Raw genomic sequence first — 20,636 nt, forward strand, 5'->3', positions numbered from 1 at the left:
AATAATGGCATTATTAATTCCGAGGCCAATGGAATAAAGTGGCAAACGTATTTATTCACCAATATTCAAAGACGTTAGATATTTAGCCAAAAATGGCCGAGAAGTTGGCCGAGAAGAAGACGAGATGGCCGATGGCCGAGGAGAGCAGAGACGTGTGGATCACCAAGTTACATACTCCGGAAACTCCGTATACAGCTCCCCGTGTCCCAAATCAGCCAATTGTTAGCAGGATAGTGGAGACGATGGGTGTATACCCAGGCCATACCTACTATGGACAGAAGACATAGCCGCGGCAGTATGGTGGTAATTGTGGGCGATGGAGTATATGTATACTCGAAGACCAAGAACAAGAACAGAACCAAAACAAGAGCGCAAAGGAGGCAATTAAGAATAGCAAGACCTCTGTGCTGACGTTTCTATCTTATGTTATAATTTCGGCGCTTTCCAAGTCTATATCCCTGCTGACACGGGAAATCGCCGAAAGGTGGCTTCACCTTCATCCCACCACATCTATTAACACTAGCTACAAATTCAACCTATCTCTCTGTAATTGTTCTCATACCAAGCATCATGGCCTCCGGACTCTTTTTCGACCCTCGTACACTCATTTTCGACCACCGTACACTCCTACGTACCGCCCCACTCATAACCTCCACCTGCACGCTCTGGTACTCGCTCGACCAGGACTTCTTCCTGAACGCCTTCCTCCACCCGAACCACCGCACCCGCAGCAATGAATTCCTACCATCCTATTTCCGGGCCTTCTTCGGCTTCGGCACTGCGCGCGTACTAGCCCTTCTCACGCTGACCTTGACCGGAGGTGGATATAATATCTTGACGGAGAAACGGTCGGGATTGGGTGGCTCAGCTTCTCTACCTTGGTATACTGCCGGCACCATATTAGCTGCCAGTCACCTTCTCTTTGTTCCTGCTGTTGCGCCTAAGGTTCAGGCCGTGATTGAGGACTCGTCCAAGGGTTCATCGACGAAGGATCTCGAGGGTTGGTTGACTATCCATCGTGTGCGTACGTGGACTGTTGATTTGGCTTCGTGGGTGTGTTTTGCGATTGGGATGTCAATTATTGAGTAACGCTCTGAGAATTGATGGAGCAATTCTCCATACAAGTAAATATGTTCGCATGAGAACAGCTGGTGTTTTGGTTTAGATGAACATAAGTTTACCTACATAGGTAATACTATCAACAAATAGAAGTACATTGAACAATTCAATCTGGTATAAATTATCCCATCTCGATAAGTAACTGTTGAAGTCATATGGTGAGCCGTACTTTGTTAGACCCACATATTTCGACACTCCTCATCTCATCTCACCTTGTGAATGTTCAAAATCTCTCCTCCGTAAGATGGCCCTGCACTACACCCTTTCTTGAATATATTTCTCTCTGCCCATGGGCCTTTATTCATACCCAAAAACGGATCAATTGTAGCATCCGCAGTCTGCCGGGTCGCATGGGGAGCTAACAGTCCTTTTCCCTTGTACATTTACTTGGCCTGCATACGTGACTATTTATAGCCAAACCCTTAATGGCGTCACTTCCAAAGTTATCTACCCTCTTCACCTGGGCCCTTTACTTGATCCCAGTGTATATCTTTATCCTCGACCCGCTAGTGCGCGGGTTCTTCCCGACCCTACTGGCACCACCTAGAGATAGCGACCTCTTCGATGATTCTAGCGCACCAGGACCAGGGATCAACCTTACCGACGACAGCTTCATCAGCCCGGAAGATGGCGTACCATTCAACTGCCCCAGCACAGAGGGATACCGCGTGCATCTCCTATCGCGCGAACCGCTGATCATCTACATTGAGAACTTCATCTCGGAAACCGAAGCAAACCACATCCTAGAAATGAGGTAGACCACCAATCTCAACCGCACTAAACCCCCGAGAACGGATATATACCATACCACACACGATAGCCACAGACCAAGCTAACCGGAACAAACCTCATCCAAATCTCAGTGTTAACAAATATACCCCTTCAATCGTCTACGATGGCCAAACTGAACGGGTAGACCCCAACAAACGCCTCTCCGACCGCGCCCTCCTCGACCGCGACGACACAGTCCGCTGTCTAGAAGACCGCGCCCGCGCCTTCCAAGGCTGGCGTCCGGATCTATACATTGAGCGGATGTGGGCACAGCGCTACAATGCCTCCGGTCACTACCGCCACCACTATGACTGGGCCGGGTCGCTAGCGCGGGGCGGGGACCGCTTCAGCACGTTTATGGTGTATCTCGATGCGGACTGTGAGGGTGGCGGGACGAATTTTCCGCGGCTGAGGATGCCGGATGGGGAAGGGTGGTGTCGATTTTTGGAGTGTGATGGGAAGGGGGAGATGGGTGTCACATTCAAGCCTATCAAGGGTAATGCGGTGTTTTGGGAGAATCTGAGGGCGGATGGGACGGGGTATCCTGAGACTTGGCACGCTGCGTTTCCTGTTACGAAAGGGACGAAGGTTGGATTGAATGTGTGGAGTTGGTATCAGCCAAAGCGGAGGAATCGCTCAGGAAGGTGAAAGAGAGGAGAGGTAGAATGGTGCACGTGGGTGGATTTGATTTGGGCTTGGCTGGCCAAGCCACTGGGCTAAGCCATGTTCCAAGGAGCATCTGGAATGCTTGGACTAAGCCCTTCACAAGACCTCGGGATATGCTTGGTCTGTATATTTGTATATCAGGGGTAGTCTGACATTGTCAGACTGAAATGTTCTGTTACAGATAGAAATAGAATTAGACGCTAGACTATGAAAGGTGGCATGCTCCGTATAACGTATAGGATAACAGCTGTGTGGTTACATGAAAATGCCTCGATTACTCCATAACGGAATCCGAAACCGACTTATGCATGCCGTAACAAGGGCCCCAGGCAGCCGGATTAATCAGGCGACTTGTCATACATGAAAGTTTATACAAAAGGGATATGAAATTGGTCATACCAAGACACCAAGACACCAAGACTCGACTCTTGGTGCCCGGAGCGGGAATTATTGGCAAGAGGAATTACTTGGCTGCCAAGAAGCATTGTCCATGGGATGTTTCTTGGGATGTTTGCTTGGCAAAATGAACACGCCACTCCTTGTTACAATCTTTACTTACCTTTTCATTATTAAAACATTATGTAAATTGAATTTTTGTATCTGGGAAGATTGTGAGATGTCTGTGAAATTTACTCTTGAATTTACCGGTATATTTTACACTAAACTTATTTAGGATCGGATGTTTGAATCGCTTATAAGATAGGTTAGCTTATCTAAAATTATATTAAAATTACCGTACTGTACCCTACTGTGCTACGTGTTAGCCCTGGAATGCTCAACACACAGCCCCTCGTTCCCCTTCGGTCCACCAGTCAGATGTCATGATACCAACGCCTCTCGGGTCTTGGGGCCCGCACCGACTCTTGGCCCGGTCTTGGTCTGTTCGCTTCTCTCCTTGTCCTTCCGCCAGGCTTAGCAAAGCGGTATTTTCTGGGCAAAGGCTCGGCTCCTTTTCCTCTTCTGCGGAGAAAGCCCCATTTTCTCTTACCTATTTCTCCCCCCCTTTTCCAAGGCCTTTTTATTTCTCGGTCTACATATACATAGGTCTCTACTTGATCTTCTAAGTTCTTCTGAGTTGTTTCCCCTCCCCTTTATTCTCTAGGCTTTTCGCCAACTTCAGATCATATCTCTTGGCATCATGACGGAGAATCATACCCCTTCTACTACTCAGGCAACGTTGCCTACGCCGGTTTCTGAACCAGCGCCAATTCAAGCAACCCCAACCCCTTCCGCCTCCGTCACCGCGACTGCTGCCGCTGCGACTGCGGCGGTGAACAGCCCCTCCATGAACGGTGCCGGTGAGCAGCTGCCTTGCCAGTGGGTTGGATGCACTGAGAAGTCCGCCACCGCCGAGTCTCTATATGTAAGTTTGATCAAACAATGTCAGATGATCTGAAAAGATGCTAATAATTCCCTGGTATAGGAGCATGTTTGCGAGCGCCATGTTGGACGTAAAAGCACCAACAACCTCAACTTGACGTGTCAGTGGGGTACTTGTAACACCACAACAGTCAAGCGTGATCATATCACCTCCCACATCCGTGTTCACGTGCCACTTAAGCCTCACAAATGTGACTTCTGCGGTAAGGCCTTCAAGCGTCCTCAGGATTTGAAGAAGCATGTCAAGACCCATGCGGACGATTCCGAGATCCGCTCGCCCGAACCAGGCATGAAGCATCCTGATATGATGTTCCCTCAAAACCCCAAGGGTTATGCTGCTGCAACACATTACTTCGAGAGCCCAATCAATGGCATTAATGGTCAATACTCACACGCGCCACCTCCGCAGTACTACCAGCCACACCCGCCACCACAGGCCCCCAACCCCCACTCCTACGGCAATGTTTACTATGCCTTGAGCCAGGGACAAGAGGGAAACCATCCCTATGACCGTAAGCGCGGATATGACGCGTTGAACGAGTTTTTTGGCGACTTGAAGCGTCGCCAGTTCGACCCTAATTCCTACGCCGCGGTCGGCCAGCGTCTGCTGGGTCTACAAGCCCTTCAGCTTCCCTTCCTCAATGGCCCTGTGCCTGAATATCAGCAAATGCCTGCATCTGTCGCGGTCGGTGGCGGCGGCGGGGGTGGTGGTTACAGCCCTGGTGGTTCCCACCCCCCTGGCTACCACCTTCCCCCCATGTCAAATGTTCGGACTAAGAATGATTTGATCAACATCGATCAATTCCTCGAGCAAATGCAGAACACTATCTATGAGAGCGATGAGAATGTGGCGGCTGCCGGCGTTGCCCAGCCCGGCGCGCATTACGTACATGGCATGAACTATCGCGCTACTCACTCTCCCCCAACCCAGCTCCCACCCAGCCACGTTACCGCAACTACCTCCGCCCCTATGGGAGCTGCCTCGGCTCACTCCCCATCGGTCGGCACCCCAGCCCTGACCCCGCCTTCTAGCGCACAGTCATATACCTCCAACCGCTCTCCTATCTCCATGCACCAAGCTCACCGCGTGTCCCCCCCTCATGAGAGCGGTCCGGGTATGTACCCTCGCTTGCCGTCGGCCACTGTCGCCGACAGCATGAATGCAGGTTACCCGACCGCGTCAGGTGCCGCACCGCCCTCAACTCTGAGTGGCGCGTACGACCACGACGATCGCCGCCGCTACACTGGAGGTACCTTGCAACGCGCCCGGCCGGCCGAGCGTGCTGCCACCGAGGACCGCATGGATACCTCACAGGACAGCAAGACTCCAGCTATTCACATCTCGGAGAGCCTGATTGACCCCGCTCTATCAGGTAACCCCGATCAGGAAGCAGTCAAGCGTACCGCGCAAGCAGCCACTGAGGTTGCCGATCGGGACGTCAACGTTGCCTGGGTTGAAAAGGTCCGTCTGCTTGAGAACCTGCGTCGCTTGGTTTCGGACTTGCTCGAGGCTGATAGCCTTACTGCTGGATATGGAACCCAGTCCTCAGCTTCTCCTACACCAGGACTTGATGCTATGGAAGGAGTTGAGAGTGGCCGGGCTGCTTCTGAGCAGCCCAAGGAAGAGTCTGCCAAGCCTACAAATGAGGGAGTCTTCTATCCTACATTACGTAGTGTTGATGAGGATGAGGATGGGGATTCTAAAATGCCTGAGTAAATTCTGCCTTTGGCAATAGCTTCACGCCGTGACGACATTTGTTTTCTTGTTCCGCTCTACACCCCTCTAAGGTTGTTTCTTTAATTCTTTTTTTCAACGAAGTTTTCTTTTTTTTTTAAGTTTGTATTATTAGGGAAGCATAGTGTTTATTTACTGTTGTTTGCATCTTAGACTCTACATCCCGATGTTACTGTCCTTTTTAGATCGACATGTCAAACCCAAAGAGGTAAAGCAATATTCTTAAGCTAAACCAGATCCGGGGAGTGACGCAAACGGGCAGATCTTATTTTGATCAAATCTGGGGATCTTTGTAGGTAAATTAGTATTCAGCGTATAGGTGTGGCTATGTACATAGTAATAAAGATAAAGGATATCTACATGTACATATGTACAGATATTAACATCATACATATGTAAATCTATACAACATACATAAATATTAAATGTATAGAATCCAAATGCAGAATGTTAAGACATCTGGAACATTGAAATTCTGCACTCGGAAGCATCCCAATCCTACGTTAAGCACGTGCTTGTATTGGTATTTCGGTCCTATCTCCGCCTATCGGTGACCTTTCCCTGTATGCATACGCGGTTATGACCACAAACTCCACTCAACTGTTTACGGTCATCTCATCATCTTCTTTTTTCCTACTTGTACACTTTGTTTTCTCTTTTCTCTATATCTGTTTTTCTCTCCCTCTCACACTCTCTTCTTTTCTTCTATTTTCTGTATTTTTTTGTTGTGTTAAACACGCTACGCGACAAGGCGGTCACACCCCAAAACAGACGCCATCGCGCGTGTCGATCGGCCTAGGGATTATCGATAATAACATCCAGCCACACAATATCAACTCTTTTCGATTGGAGTTTGTTTTTTTTCTTTTAATAAAAATTAAAGAGAGAGATCCAGCCTCTTTGGACTTAACAGTCTAAAACGGCCCTTTTCTTTTCTTTTTCTTTTTCCTTTTTCTGTGGTGGCAAACCCAGACGTTCTTCGTTCTTCGTTCTCTGGTTCTACCTCTGAACGGTCTTCCGATTCCGATTCTGGGGGTGAAATTCCGAAACCTTGGAAGAGTTGAATTTGTTTTCTTTTCTTGTTTTCGCCTTTTTTTCGCCTTCGGATTGTCATATTTCCTAGTGCCCCGCGCTTGTTTGTGGAGTACTATTCGGACTTGATTGCCTACGCAACGGGAAAAAAAATAATCATTTACTAATCTGCCAAAACTTCGACCACTACATCATACTGGGAAAATTTGAAGATATGCCACTCACGAACCGTCGCCGCGCGCGGCGCAAGGAAATTCAACTGCAAGAAACGTCCGATGCAGAAGCTCCGGACTCGTCGCCCAGCCGACCATCCGCAAAGAAGCGCAAGGTGAGTTTTAGTCTGAGACCAAATCCCCGCGCAAACAGGAGCTAAACCCCCGTTTTCTTCTGATCCGCAGGTTGACCGCCGTGCCTCCCCTCCTCGAAACGTCAAACATGAGTCCGGCGACGAAGCCGAGGACTCAGCGGGCGAACACGAACCCGCTACCAATCAAGACCTGGTGGATTTAGTGATCTCATACTTGAACACACCTCGCGAGGAATTGCGCGTCTCGCGCGATCACTCCAACACCAAGACTGAGAACACACAGCGCATTCAGGCGTATGCTAAGATCGCCGGCCGCAACTGGACCTATTACGTCAAAACACTGCATGTCAATATCGGCCGCGAACCGGACCGCGAACAACGGGCTGTCGAACAGTCTAGCCCTGTTACAATTGCGGCTCGTGCGCTGCCAGATGTTCATGTTGACTTGGGCCCTAGCAAATTCGTGTCGAGACTGCATGCCGAGATCTTTTATGACGGTGAGGAGACACCTGCCTGGCACATCCGTGTCAACGGCCGGAACGGTGTGCGTTTGAACAATACTATCGTGAAGCGTGGCACCGATGCGATTCTCTCTTGTGGCGACATCATTGAGGTGGCCAATACACAAATGATGTTTGTTACGCCCGGTGACGAAGCCAATATCCAGCCTAGCTTTATCGAGCGCGCCCAGCGCATTGCTAGCGGACAGGAACCCGATCCGGCTGCGGTTTCCTGGGATGCTTCGCATCATGCTCATCCTCAGCCATCGCAGAATGGGGACGATGCGCCACCATCTTCGTCTGGCGGACCTTCATTGGCGCCTGCTCCGAAGTTCCTCAAGCGCCAGGTGACGCCCCCGCCGCGGTCGCCGGATACCGCTGGCCAACGCACGGCTAAACAGTCCCCGCTTTACAACCGAGGCATGATGATGGAGAGCACGGAGGAGATCGATTACAGCAAGGATTCCGCCAAGGATTTGAAGCCGCCGTACAGCTATGCGACGTTGATTGCTCAGGCTATCTTCTCGAGTGAAGAGGAGAAGCTCACATTGAACAGCATCTACAATTGGATCATGGATAAATATGCCTTCTATCGACACTCTCAAAGCGGCTGGCAAAATTCGATCCGCCACAATCTCTCGCTGAACAAGGCGTTCCAGAAGGTGCCTCGCCGGACCGACGAGCCGGGCAAAGGTATGAAGTGGCAGATCGCAGTAGAGTATCGGGATGAGTACCGGAAGAAGCAAATGCGCAAGGGTGGCACGCAGTCATCTGCCCCGTCCTCACCAGCGACCAAAGAGCCACCGTCATCCGCACGCGGATCCCGCGTTACCAAAATCGATACCTCGCTCTCAGCAACAGCGAAAAAGTCACCACCCATTTCGTCCCCGGGCTTCAGCTCATTTCCCGTAGCTCCGGTGGAAGCATACACACCAGAGCGTGGATCCCGTCTCGGTCGAGGCCTCGGCTCCGACCACCCACTGCGACACATGAATCCACGCGACTATGACGAACCGTCGCCGCTCCCATCGCGCTCGCACAACCACAGCTCCAGCATCTCTACGCAGGTGCAAAACAGCAGCAACAATTTGACCCGCGCATACGGCATGTCCGACAATGTAGCCGGGTCTCCACCGGTCCTCTCCTCTTCCTACTACAACGAAGAACCCTCTTCAATGATCACCCCCGCTCCTCAACGCCAACAACCCCGTCTCCCTCCCCCAAGCACAGCACAGATTCCGTCCAAGTTCATGCCCATGAGCTCGCCCGCGCAGTTCTGGAAGTTCGCTGATATCGGGAGTACCCCTGCCCGCCCACCGCCGGACATGAGTCCCCTGAAGGGTGAGGTCGAGGACCGCATCATCGGCGGGTTCCCGAGTAGCTCGCCCCCGCCGCCGAATCTCGTTAGTCCCAGCAAGCCAGGGACGTCGAATGGACTTGGCTCGGGTCGGACTCTGCCACCGCTACAGTCGGATTCGGGGGATATGGGACCTAATGGAAATTCTCATGTGAGGAATGAAGATCGGGACGAGGAAGATGATAATGGATCGGGTTTCGATCTTGCTAGGTATGTTTTCCTTTTGCTTGCATTGGCTTTTTGCCCAATTGGCGTGCACGAACTAATACTATATCCAGGGGCTTCGAACCTATTGGCTCATACCATCGACAACTAGGCAATGCTGCCCGCGCAGCTGCTACTTGATGTTGACTTCGATGTTGATGTACAACATGTCCACTTAACAGACTGTGTCCATGTGTTTTACTACTTGCTTCATGCTTCATGCGCTTTCCGCATTACGAATGGTGTTGGCTGGTTTGGTTATTCTTATACTTGTTTTTGAAGGTTTGCTCGATGACACTGTCATATCTTGGAGCAAAAACCGGAGTTCGACTTTGATTCTATCTCGGGGGGAAACAGTGAACGGCGTTGTTTTCTTGCTTTTTCCAGTTCTAGAAGGCCTTATACGTATTCGGCTTTAAGCCAGATGTATTATATCTCATATTTCAACGAGATCATATCAAACCTTAGATTGAGTTTCATCAGATAAGATACATCATTCAACATTCGGCCAAAAATTCTCCTCCAACCAAACGATCTGCCTCCACCACTCCAAACATCTTCCCCGCATAATCTCCAATTCCTCCGCCCCTTTAATCTGCCCCGCCATCTCATCAACAACATCCCCAATCCGATCAACAAATCCCTCAAACTCAACACTACTCCAATTCCCAATAAACCTCTCCCTCAACGCACCCCCATCTGCATCCTTCTTATAATCCCTCTCCCCGTCTTCCGCCATACACCCCGCCGCAAACCTCCACGACCGAAGATAACAAACCTCCGTAGCCCACAACACAGCCAACCCCTCTAACACAGAAACCCCACTACTCCCAGCAGACATGAACATATCAATATAAGCCCGCGTCGTCCGACCAGCACAGAAGAAAAGAGTCACACACCGCTCCTCCCGACCCTGCCCCTGCGGTCCAGGCGCGCAAACCTCCCCACCAGGCATCTGGCACTCCCCCTGACTACTACACAGTCCATGACCGGGCGCAGTGCTCTCGACATCCCCGTTCCCTGTACTACCGGGACAGCTTCCCGAGCCGCTGGTAGATATACCCGCCGAAGTAGTGATATCCGATCCCGGGCCGCAGGAGGTAAGTTTGCAGCCTCCTTCTTCCGGGGAGACGGCTGTTAGATCGAGGTTATAGTCTGAGGCTGTTTGTTCGAAGAAGGCGAGTTCGGTGCGGATGTTGACTAGGGCGTCGATGAGGACTGTTATGGCATTTTGTTCGGGGGTTGCGGGTTTTGAGGGGTTTTGGGATGGCAGCCGGATTTTGGAGAGGAGGAGGCCGATGAAGCGGATGTAGGATTGGGCGTAGAGTCTGTCTTGGGAGAGCCATTGGCTTAATTGGAGTTTTGGGAGGGTGCCGCGGCCGGCGGAGGCCAGGAAGGGGTGGGTTGTTGCGCGTTTGAGGGCATCGGGAGTGCTTGATAGGAGGAAGGCTGTTAAGGGGCCTTGGCTTGTCATTTTTTGGGGTTTTGGTTGTTTGTGGTAGTTTGCGGTTGTTGGAGGGGGAGAGATATTAAGATTGTGGGATGGCGAGAGTGGGATGAACATGGCATGTCGTCAGTGGGGCATAACATCGGGAGTATATCTAGTTACCTTGTTGTACATTTACCTATCCATGTTGTATACACATCTGTACATTACTTCAAGGTCAGAAATTTGATATTCAAAGCGGAGATTTCATTCAGTTCAGATCATAAATAGCTAAAAGTAGCCATACATCCCCCTTTTTTTTTTAATTATTTTCCACATTTTTGATCTCGCGCAAATTGAAATAAATTGAAACAATCCAACCACTCTGGGTCCTTTCATACTCTCAAGGGAATCCGAAGAGAGGTATTTAAACAATTCTCAAATGTGACTTCCCGGTTCACACCGTCACTCGCCCTTTCGTGAACTGAGAATCGTTGCAGTTGGGCATCTTAATGACTCCACACAGCGGCATCGTCGGTGCTGTCGACAGCCTCTTCACAGGTTGGAACCATAGATTCAAATTTCGGCATATCGTTAGGATCGATCTTGACCTTAGGCGCATCACTGGGCCTGGACTTAGATTTCTCGCTGACTCCAGCCCTCTCGTATCCCCACGGCCTCTCCCCAGCCACTCTCAGCATCATTCGCACAAGAGCATGCAAGGTGTAGTGTGCATCGTTTCCCGCATTGTGCAAGTCAGGACTTAGGATATTCAATATTCCCAGCAGTGCTCGAAGGCCTCGCTTCTGGGCCTCCCCAGTCACAACACGGTGCAGCTCTGCCACATCGAAAGTCTCACGAATGACTGAAGAGTGTCCATTCTTGTGGATGAAAACTTGGCTTCCTGCATTCTGGAGACGCATAATATCACCCTGGAGGTCGAGGCCGACCAAGATCACAGTGCGTTTCTGATTCTTGTATGAGGGGACCACTTCATCCTCCATGGGAACCATGTATGGGGGATGGAATGCGGTATCAACAACCTTCCCAACGTCGCCCCTTGGAACCATCTCGCTTTTGCCGAATCGGAAACTACCAGGACATCCAGTGCTGAAAGTTGAGTTGACCCATTTTCGGTACTCTGCGACACGCAGGTGGCGGGACCGGACTTGGCTCATCCACATATGACCATAATCACCAGGAACCACACCTTGCAGATCCATCATATCCAGGGTCGAAATTCCAACCTCAGTCAGATATCCGTGAGTGTCCATCCACTCGAGATCAATGCTGATGAAGATGGGAGCATCCTGAAAGGCCCATTTGGCAGGTTTCAGAACATCAACCGCAGCAATCTGGCCTTTGTCAAACGATGGCTGTGGAACATTCGACTTAAACGGGGGACGCAGCCCAAAGTAGGCTTGCGCGCGACATAGGCAGTCCTCCCACATCTTCATCTGCGCATTGTGGGACGCCTTCTTGCGTTGTTTTTTAGTCTTGGTTGTGTCGATTGACTGCTTGATTTTCTTTTCGAATTCTTCGATGACACCAGGCTGGAGCAGCCTTGTCCAAGGTCCCCAGTTTTCCGGACCCGGGGGAATACGACAGTACAAGTCTTCCTTCTGACCAGGGGTGCTGCTTCGGCCGAGAAACACAGGCCGCGGCAGCATCTCGTTGTTGAATTCCATCACAAGGCCTTTCTTGTCAGCGAGAGTCAATGTGATGTTCAGAGCCGAATTGATTTCGTCGATCAGGGCTTGAGCTTGGAAAGTCGGAACCAGAGGCAATGAGGCTGAAGAAATTGCCAGTGGGACAGATAGGTAATAACTTGGTGAGGATTAGCGTTGATATACTTTGCTAAATGATTCTAGATTCCACAAACAGATCCCAAGTCCGATTCCAGAACTTTTGACGCTCATAGAACCGCTCATTAACTCTCTTGAATTCGTCTCCATAGAGATACTTGAAAGGGAAGCGGGCCATGGTGGTGGCCGGAATGTAGGACGACGTAGACTGGATCGCAGTGACCGGCTTCTCGTTAGAAACACTGCCGTGTTTATCGTTGAGCTCGTCCGAGGTATCATGGTCGATGTCAGTACGAGACGGGTCACGATCATCCTGGTCGATGCCGGTCAAATTGTCTTCCGACTCAGATAGCACTCCAACAACATGGGTACGGATGTACGACAAGGGGAATTGGCCACTCTTCGGGTATTTCATACCCTTCTCCGGCTCAAAATCATCGGGGAAAGCGTATCCACTTACTCCTTGTTCAGCTTTCTCAGGCTCAGCTACCGGGTCACCTCCATCCGAAACCTGGGCAGGCTGGACGGCTTGAGCCTTGTTCCGGTTGGTATTCAGGTATCTGAGACCTTCATCTCCTTCGAGGAGCATGTCTAGAATCTCACGAGGGCCCATTTTGGATGACTGAGATGACAGCTTCAACAAGATTAAGATGTGATATGAACTAGAGAGAAGGAAAGAAGTAAACAAACGCGGCGCGAACTACACGTTCAACCCAATGGTTGCTAGGTGCCCAAATAGGCAAGTACAGTGTTTGAAGATGGAAGGAGTGATGGAGGCAACGATCGGACTTTCAAAACAAATTTGGGTGATTTGCTTTTCTAAAGGACTACATGAGATGATTGATAGTAGCTGTAGGCAAAGACAAATACATCTTTTTATCTCTTCTTCTCTAAGCTGTCACACATGATAGTAGGCAGGTTACTATCCAATAATTGCTAATGACAGTGTTGGATTGCTTCAATTTTTTAAATAAAGGAATTAACACTTAACTCTTATTTCACTTGACTTTTGCAAGTAAAATCGAATTAAAATAGCCAAGACTAGATATAGATATGACATTTATATAGACCCACAACTATAGTAAGCTAAAATATATGGAACTACTAGGTACTTTTGAGACCCAATATATGATGTCGCTGATGGGAAATTTTCATGTCAAAATACTCATAAATTATATATATCTGCAATAATTAAGAAGTTTTGTTAACAAATTTATACTTGAAATCCAGGTAAAGGCTTAATAGCTTGATATATTATGCTCACGTGACTGAGAGCTCCCCCCAGACTGGAACAACTATTCATCCGCTGTTTAGGACCTCGTGCAGCCAGGCATCCAGCTCGATCTGTTATCGCGACGCCGAGACCCCTCGATGTCCGCATTTGTCATTGCAGAATCTCAGTGAATTTGACAGACCTTCAAGAACAATTACATTCCAAGGCGCATCAGTTGACAAGTCAATATCCTCCACCCTACTAGAATATGCCGATGACCGACGAGACCGACGATAGCGGAGGGGTCATTCTAGATGGCCCCTTCGATCCTGACGCGCAGGCCACAGTCACAGACTTTATTGACTACACCGAATACCTCCCCGCAGACTTAATCCGCTCCTTGACCCTCATCCGCGGTCTCGATGACCGATACCTCGACTCCGCGCAAGCGGTCCACCAGCTCACTCAGACCTACGGTCAGCTCCCAGACCTTCCTGCAGATAGCCGACCAGACGCAATTGCACTGCGCAAAGATATATCTACTCAGCTCGATCGTGCCATCAACGCGCGTGAATCGGCATATGCCGAGGCCTGTCGCCTCTACGACGTTGTAGATCGCCACTTTGACCGATTAGGCTGCATCCGCCAGAAACTTGAAGCACTACCGAAACCTGCCTCAGCGGAGCCATCGCCGCCACCTGAACCTACACCGAAGCGCGCGCGCGGAGGTAAGAAGACCAACAAGGATGCCACGACACGTATCACCCTTCGTTTGGACAACAATCGCAACCGGAGAGATAAAAATAGGAGGCGTATGCTAGGTACTGATGGTGCTTTTGATCCAGATTCTCCACTTGCCAGTACTGAGCAATCAGACTTGGAGAGCGAATTCATTAAAGCTGCCCCCAAGCCTCGACCCCCAAAAAAGGAAAAAGCACGTCGCCTGAGCTCGGGCGTTGGACAGTCGACAGCCCAGGCCCTTGCGCAGTTGAAGCCGCCGCCAGCTGATGCGAAATTGGGCAGCGAGGACTTGCCGTGGCTGCGATTGACGGAATGGGAGATGACTAGGCTGCGCAAGAAGATGAAAAAGAATGCTGTGTGGCAGCCCAGTGAAGTAATGATTCACCGTGAGCTGGCCCTGGCAAATCGCGGCTGGGAAGCATATCGTGCAGCGAAGGCCCTGGCGGAAGAGACGGGTGCGGAGTTCATTGACTGTGATAATATTGAAGAAACCCGGCGCGGGGAGGCTGCTAAAGACTTGGAGGAGACGAAGTTGAGCAATCGTGGTATGAAACTTAACGAAGCAAAGAAGTTGAAACGCGAACAGTTGGCCCGCGAACAAGCGCTGATGGAAGGCGAAGGTGGTGCTTTGACTAGGTCTTTGCCAACCCCAGCCCAAGCACCCCCACCCGCGAATCGAGCATCACGGAAGAGGAAACGGGAAGAGGTTATCGCAGCGGCAGAACTTGCTGCTCCCGAGTCTCCAAGACCTGCGCCAGTTGCTGCCCCGGTCGCACCGTCCGCCCCGGCTGGCGCATCTCGGCGCAAATCCAGCCGAGGAGGAGCTGTTGCAGCCGCAGAAGCCAACGACCTCATTCCTCCAATCAAAACCCACATGTCTCCTGCAGTTGAAACCAAACCCTCCCCTCCTTCACTCAGCCCTACAAGCTCTGGACAATCCAACCTACCCCTTGTCCAACCCGTCACTACTCCTACACCACCCGTCACTCGGCCTTCTTCGCGACGCTCTGCTGCCGCCGCCTCAATCGAAGGGGGGGCTCTCGGTAGTATCCCGACCGCAATAGCAGCAAGTGGACGCGATCGCCGTATCAAAAGTGCCACACCAGCCCACAAAACACCCATCCGCGAGTCATCTGCGCCAAGTGTTCCCGCCCCAGCCCGACGACGCAAGCGTCCGGCACCAGGTCCCATTTCCACTGGTCAGGATGGCGGCGCAGCAGTGAGCTACGGACGTCGCAAAGCCAAACCAGGAAAGAAGCGTCTTAGCATTCGCGACTCCCAGGATGTCCGTGTAGACGAAGATGGCGTCCTAGAGCAGATCGACGCCAATGAGCCCCGATACTGTCTCTGTGGAGATGTCAGCTTTGGAACGATGATCTGCTGCGAGAACCAGGATGTAAGTTATCCCAATTATCACTTGATCTAGCAGAAAGCTAATATTCTTCGCTTTAGTGTGACCGTGAATGGTTCCATCTCAGCTGCGTGGGTTTGACCGAAGTCCCCTCTCGCACGGCAAAGTGGTACTGTCCCCAGTGCCGTGTCAAGCTGCATAAGGGCGAAGATGGAATTATCAAGGGGAGCTCGCGACGTTAATTGGATTTGAATGATGTTTCTTGCATGATACCACGAAATGCGTTTGCTGTTTGATTTCCCCATTTTTGTATGGAGTACTGCCATATGGCCTTCAAGTTTCTAACCTTGTCTTTCTCTACCAAATGATTATTTCTTTTTTAACATTGGAAGCAGTATTGTGATATTTGCGAGGCTCCAGCTTCCGACCTTAGGACACGCTATTATGTCTGCTCTGCCTGTGCGATGATATAGCTCTAGGCCCTTTCAATTGCACCCCTTTACTACGCTGCTTTGAAGTCTCTTTCCATAGCAGATAGTTCAGCGTACCCCTTATCCAACCCTGATTTCGAATATCGACTAGTATCCGGCAACTCTGGCGTATCATCTCCAGGCCGCGGATGATAAAAGTCCGCCGGCAACTCCGCAGCAAATGTTTTACTATCAGATTTCACCGGCGCATACCCCGTCCCCTGGACTGACTCCGTCGGCGACCTCGGCGCCCAAGACGACGACGACATTTGATCCGACCTCCTTGACAAAACTGACGCCCCCCTAAAAATTCCACTCGACCGATCAGCCGGATTATACGTCAACAATTTCCCATCCTCCATCACCCCCTGCAAAACCCCCTTATCAAGAAGCTCAGCTTTCTTAATCAACCGATCAACCAACACCTTCGAAGCAGCCTTCAACTGAGTCTTAACGAAAGAAACCAGCGTGCGATTGCATTCGATCTCAATATCCTCACGCAGACATAGTCCCGTTTGAGTACCTATTTCTGAAGGCTGGTCTGTAATGCGCCATTTGCTTTTGAGGTCTATTCCCATCGGCGCGTACATGTGCGTTTCTAGTCCCCATTCAACATTGTGGAAACAGCCTTTGAAGCTTATCTTGCCCGAGCCCATCTTACCGAGGCCTGGGACGTATTGTACTCGTTCGGTGATCTCGTACCATGTTGAGTAATATTCGTCGGCGACCGCATCGCGGGGCGCTTTGACTGGCTGGTGTGAGATGACGAGGGGGTTTAGTGTGATTATTTCGCTGTGGCTGTGGAGGATGTCGAGGGCTAGTTGGCGGGGGACGGTGGGGATGGGGGTTATATTCGTGTAAAGTTCTTTTCGGCGCATCATCCTGGATGATTTTGAATACAAATAGCTAGATATAAAGCTGAGGGGGAGGGGATAAATGAAAGCGGCTGGATTGAAGTTGGGCTCGTATTCAGCTGCTTACTACTTTTAATTTGTCGGCTAAGGGCTACATCTTGCACATGACTGTATGGCTTGGGGGCGGAATATTGAAATAATTGAAAATAATAGATTGGTATAACATAAATTCATTTACATATTTACTTTAGCTCCCACTTCTCGCCCTCGGAGACGATCTCCACAGGTCGCCTCTCATCCAGTGACTTGCGTCCTGCATCGAGGATTGCCGTTGTGGCGATTGTATTGCGCAGAGTGGGCAGTGGGCGCGCGTCCAGCTGGTCGAGGGTGACGCGGCCCTCGTTCACGGCTGTCACTGCGTCGATGAACTTTTCGAAGCTGATGTAACCGTATCCAGTCTGTCCGCTGAAGTTTCCTTCTTCATCGGGAGCGTAACGCATATAGAATCTAGTATATTGGAGTTAGCATGGAATTATGGTGCAGCATTATCCCGATGGGGTTCTTACGGGTTGTAGTGAATTAGACCCTGGTCATCGCCGGTCACTTCATAGCCGCGCTTGGCCTGGTTAACGCGGATTTCGCCGTTGGCAGCCATATCTGTTCCGATGTGTTAGAAGAGACCTGTAAACAAGTGCCGGAGAATGGAATAACATACAGTGGAAGTACTGGTTGGAGTGAACACCCGCGCTTAGAGGTGCCGTCCAGCTAGCAGTATAGACACCAGTGGCGATCTTCGCCGGGTCATCACGACGGCGCCACTCGACCAGGAGTGTAATGGTGTCCTCGGTCTCGGGGACACATCCAAGCGCAGCGGCGGTACCCTGAGATGCAGTTGCTGTGACCCGCACAGGCTTGTAATCTGGGACCATGCTCTCGCAGATATCGATGTGGTGAGAGTTGAGGTAGTAAGAAATATCGGAGTCACGACCAGCCCACGCCTTGAAGGTCTCGAGCTGGCTCTTAGGCTGGCTCATGTAACTATAGAAGTAGTTGAAGTCACCGAGGGTCTTTGCCTTAGCCCGCGCATCAGAGTATGCAGGGTCAAAACGCTTATGGTGCTCAACAAAGACGAAGACGCCGTGCTTGCGCGCGGCCTCCACCAGAGCGAGGTGGTCTCCTAGTCGCTGGGTTGCTGGCTTGGTGATGAGCACGTGGATGCCGCGCTCAATTGCGTACAGGGCAATGGGAAAGTGGGTGGAGTCAGGGGTGAAAATGGTGATGGCGGATCCTTTGGGGAGGGCATCAATGGCGGTCTTGTATGCATCGGGGTCGGTCTGGTCGTCTGCGGGGAACGAAGTAAACGAGGTATCGAGGTTGTTGTAGACTTGAGAGATATTACGGTGCAAGTGGTCGCCTATTCTCATTAGCTTTCTGTTCGTTTGCTTGTTCGTTTGCTCAACTTACGGATGCCAGGGAACTTCTTGCCTGACACGCCCACCATGCTCAGGTCGCCCACCTTGCCCCGTCGGCGCAGGTCAAATAGACTGAGCCCTACCACGCCGACCTTCTTGTCTGAGCCTGATGCACCACCGCCGACGAAGCCGGTGGTGTATTCACCAGTGCCAACCTGCGGATCAGTTAGCTTAGGATCCACTGCTAGGTAATCATTGTCCATACCATCAAAACGCTAGGAGGAGCCATGATGTCTGAGATTTTGATTGAATTCCGGGGGATTACTGGGGACTCCTGGGGAGAAGAGGAAATTTAAGATAAATTTACAAAAAGCCGGGGTATTCAATGGATATAATTCTTCCGGCGTTTGAAAAACTGTCAATAGCCGTATCTTATCAGTCCATGGGGTTTTTTGACGTTGATTTTCTTCAACTTCTTTCTTCCACCTGGGCAAGATCTTCCGAGATCTTCCAATGTTCCTTTCAAGGTTCGTTTCAAGGTAGAGGCAGATATATACATTTACTATCTTCGCATGATCTCAATTGTTTCTCAAATGCCCGACTCAACGGGCTGAAAATGCGCGTTTACCCGCGTTTTTACCCCTCAAGTCCCCCACATTTTCTGTGGTTTGGACTGATTGGTGGAATTCAATTCTCCGCCATACAAACCGCATCGGACCATTTGCCGACGTGGGGGAGGATGGGATGGCCTTAAGAATGCCAATATGCTTTAATTACTATATACCCCTCAAATTTCAAATTCCAAGTAGGTTCATTATACCAAAAAAAGTGAATATCAGCTCACAGAAACAGAATCATGTCTCCCACACCACTCCGCCCCGGCGTTTATGCGCCAACAATGACCTTCTTCGATGCCGAGACTGAAGAGCTCGACATCGCCTCCATTCGCCGCCACGCTGTGCGTCTGGCAAAGGCCGGTCTTGTCGGCCTGGTTACTATGGGTTCAAACGGCGAGGCTGTGCATCTCAGCCGCGAAGAGCGCATGACCGTCACTCGGGAGACCCGTTCTGCTCTCGATGAAGCTGGTTTCTCCAATGTGCCCGTCATTGCAGGCGCCAGTGAAAACAGTATCCGCGGAACCATCGACCTGTGCAAGGAGGTCGCAGCTTCTGGTGGCGAGTACGTTCTGATCGTGCCCCCCAGCTACTACCGCGCCGCAATGGGCAACGATGAAACCCTATACGAATACTTCACCGCCGTTGCCGACGGCTCCCCTGTTCCTATTATCCTTTACAACTACCCCGGTGCCGTCGCTGGCATCGACATGGACTCCGATCTCATCATCCGTATTTCCGAACACCCTAACATCGTCGGCACTAAGTTCACTTGTGCCAATACCGGCAAGCTGACTCGTGTCGCTACCGCTCTCGGCGCCATCACCCCCTCCTCCCCCTTGGCCCCGGCCGAGCGTACCGCAACAGTCTCCAAGCCTAACGCTAAGCACCCATACGTTGCCTTCGGCGGTATTGCCGACTTCAGTCTGCAGACCCTCATTTCTGGCGGCTCTGCCATTCTTGCAGGTGGTGCGAACGTTCTGCCCCGTCTGTGTGTCCGCATTTTCACTCTCTGGTCTGAGGGCCGTCTCACAGAGGCCATCGAGGCTCAGCAGCAACTCAGTGCTGCTGACTGGGTCCTCACAAAGGCTTCTATTCCTGGCACCAAGGGTGCTATCCAGTCATACTACGGTTACGGCGGGTTCCCTCGCCGACCTCTCAACCGTCTTACTGATGCCCAGTACCAGGCTGTTGCTGATAAGATCAAGACTGCTATGGATGTGGAGTTGAGCTTGCCCGATGTGGCATAATGGCTTGGAAAATAATAGCAAAGAGCTATATCTAAAGTCTAGTAAATATAATTCCAATGCATATATCAAGTTCCATGATTTCACCCTTTGTCTTAAGTTTACACCTTCATTATAATCTTATGTGCTAGCAGTGACCACTACTTGAATCGATCTATCTACTTAAGGTATGCGTGGTAGCCTAAGGTGTCATACGTAACAACTTCATCATTCAACTTTGAAACTTTACCAGTGTGACTAATTTCCCAATCTGGCATAGTTCAATAAAATATACTTCCTAATTTCACAACGGATTGTCCACTGAGACACTCATTCATCCTACTAGTAGCATTCAAGGAAACGGACGGGCTTTCGTTTAGGGCTTAGTAGGTGAACCCAACCTTCCAGTCTTATCTACCCTCATGAAGAGGTATCCCCTCAACCACCTAAATA

At 50.6% G+C, this 20,636-nt stretch overlaps 8 protein-coding genes across 8 annotated transcripts; 5 read left to right on the top strand and 3 right to left on the bottom strand.

Annotated features, from left to right (window-relative positions):
* Positions 1 to 570: 570 nt before the first annotated feature.
* Positions 571 to 2,538, top strand: PGRI_026520 (oxidoreductase, 2OG-Fe(II) oxygenase family; the record flags this gene model as incomplete). The annotated part of the gene is made up of 3 exons (XM_040790365.1): positions 571 to 1,024; positions 1,534 to 1,873; positions 1,983 to 2,538. 3 exons carry the CDS (start codon positions 571 to 573, stop codon positions 2,536 to 2,538), a joined length of 1,350 nt encoding a protein of 449 aa, XP_040647318.1.
* Positions 2,539 to 3,694: 1,156 nt separating this feature from the next.
* On the top strand, positions 3,695 to 5,653 carry pacC (putative C2H2 transcription factor PacC; the record flags this gene model as incomplete). Its single annotated transcript, XM_040790366.1, has 2 exons — positions 3,695 to 3,919; positions 3,980 to 5,653. 2 exons carry the CDS (start codon positions 3,695 to 3,697, stop codon positions 5,651 to 5,653), a joined length of 1,899 nt encoding a protein of 632 aa, XP_040647319.1.
* A 1,264-nt stretch (positions 5,654 to 6,917) lies between these two features.
* On the top strand, positions 6,918 to 9,212 carry PGRI_026540 (putative forkhead transcription factor Fkh1/2; the record flags this gene model as incomplete). Its single annotated transcript, XM_040790367.1, has 3 exons — positions 6,918 to 7,031; positions 7,102 to 9,077; positions 9,146 to 9,212. The coding sequence occupies 3 exons, from the start codon at positions 6,918 to 6,920 to the stop codon at positions 9,210 to 9,212; spliced, it is 2,157 nt and encodes a 718-aa protein (XP_040647320.1).
* A 352-nt stretch (positions 9,213 to 9,564) lies between these two features.
* Positions 9,565 to 10,545, bottom strand: PGRI_026550 (putative transcription regulator PAB1642; the record flags this gene model as incomplete). Its single annotated transcript, XM_040790368.1, has 1 exon — positions 9,565 to 10,545. One exon carries the CDS (start codon positions 10,543 to 10,545, stop codon positions 9,565 to 9,567), a length of 981 nt encoding a protein of 326 aa, XP_040647321.1.
* A 461-nt stretch (positions 10,546 to 11,006) lies between these two features.
* On the bottom strand, positions 11,007 to 12,915 carry PGRI_026560 (uncharacterized protein; the record flags this gene model as incomplete). The annotated part of the gene is made up of 2 exons (XM_040790369.1): positions 11,007 to 12,324; positions 12,380 to 12,915. 2 exons carry the CDS (start codon positions 12,913 to 12,915, stop codon positions 11,007 to 11,009), a joined length of 1,854 nt encoding a protein of 617 aa, XP_040647322.1.
* An 868-nt stretch (positions 12,916 to 13,783) lies between these two features.
* Positions 13,784 to 15,849, top strand: PGRI_026570 (putative PHD finger domain protein; the record flags this gene model as incomplete). Its single annotated transcript, XM_040790370.1, has 2 exons — positions 13,784 to 15,652; positions 15,709 to 15,849. 2 exons carry the CDS (start codon positions 13,784 to 13,786, stop codon positions 15,847 to 15,849), a joined length of 2,010 nt encoding a protein of 669 aa, XP_040647323.1.
* A 260-nt stretch (positions 15,850 to 16,109) lies between these two features.
* PGRI_026580 (Gfo/Idh/MocA family protein) lies at positions 16,110 to 18,632 on the bottom strand (the record flags this gene model as incomplete). Its single annotated transcript, XM_040790371.1, has 6 exons — positions 16,110 to 16,959; positions 17,178 to 17,438; positions 17,498 to 17,588; positions 17,647 to 18,345; positions 18,396 to 18,558; positions 18,609 to 18,632. 6 exons carry the CDS (start codon positions 18,630 to 18,632, stop codon positions 16,110 to 16,112), a joined length of 2,088 nt encoding a protein of 695 aa, XP_040647324.1.
* Positions 18,633 to 19,199: 567 nt separating this feature from the next.
* PGRI_026590 (dihydrodipicolinate synthase family protein) lies at positions 19,200 to 20,207 on the top strand (the record flags this gene model as incomplete). The annotated part of the gene is made up of 1 exon (XM_040790372.1): positions 19,200 to 20,207. The coding sequence occupies one exon, from the start codon at positions 19,200 to 19,202 to the stop codon at positions 20,205 to 20,207; it is 1,008 nt and encodes a 335-aa protein (XP_040647325.1).
* Between the last annotated feature and the right edge of the window lie 429 nt (positions 20,208 to 20,636).

This window comes from Penicillium griseofulvum, assembly GCF_001561935.1.
Source record: "Penicillium griseofulvum strain PG3 chromosome Unknown contig_80, whole genome shotgun sequence".
Lineage (NCBI taxonomy): Eukaryota > Fungi > Ascomycota > Eurotiomycetes > Eurotiales > Aspergillaceae > Penicillium > Penicillium griseofulvum.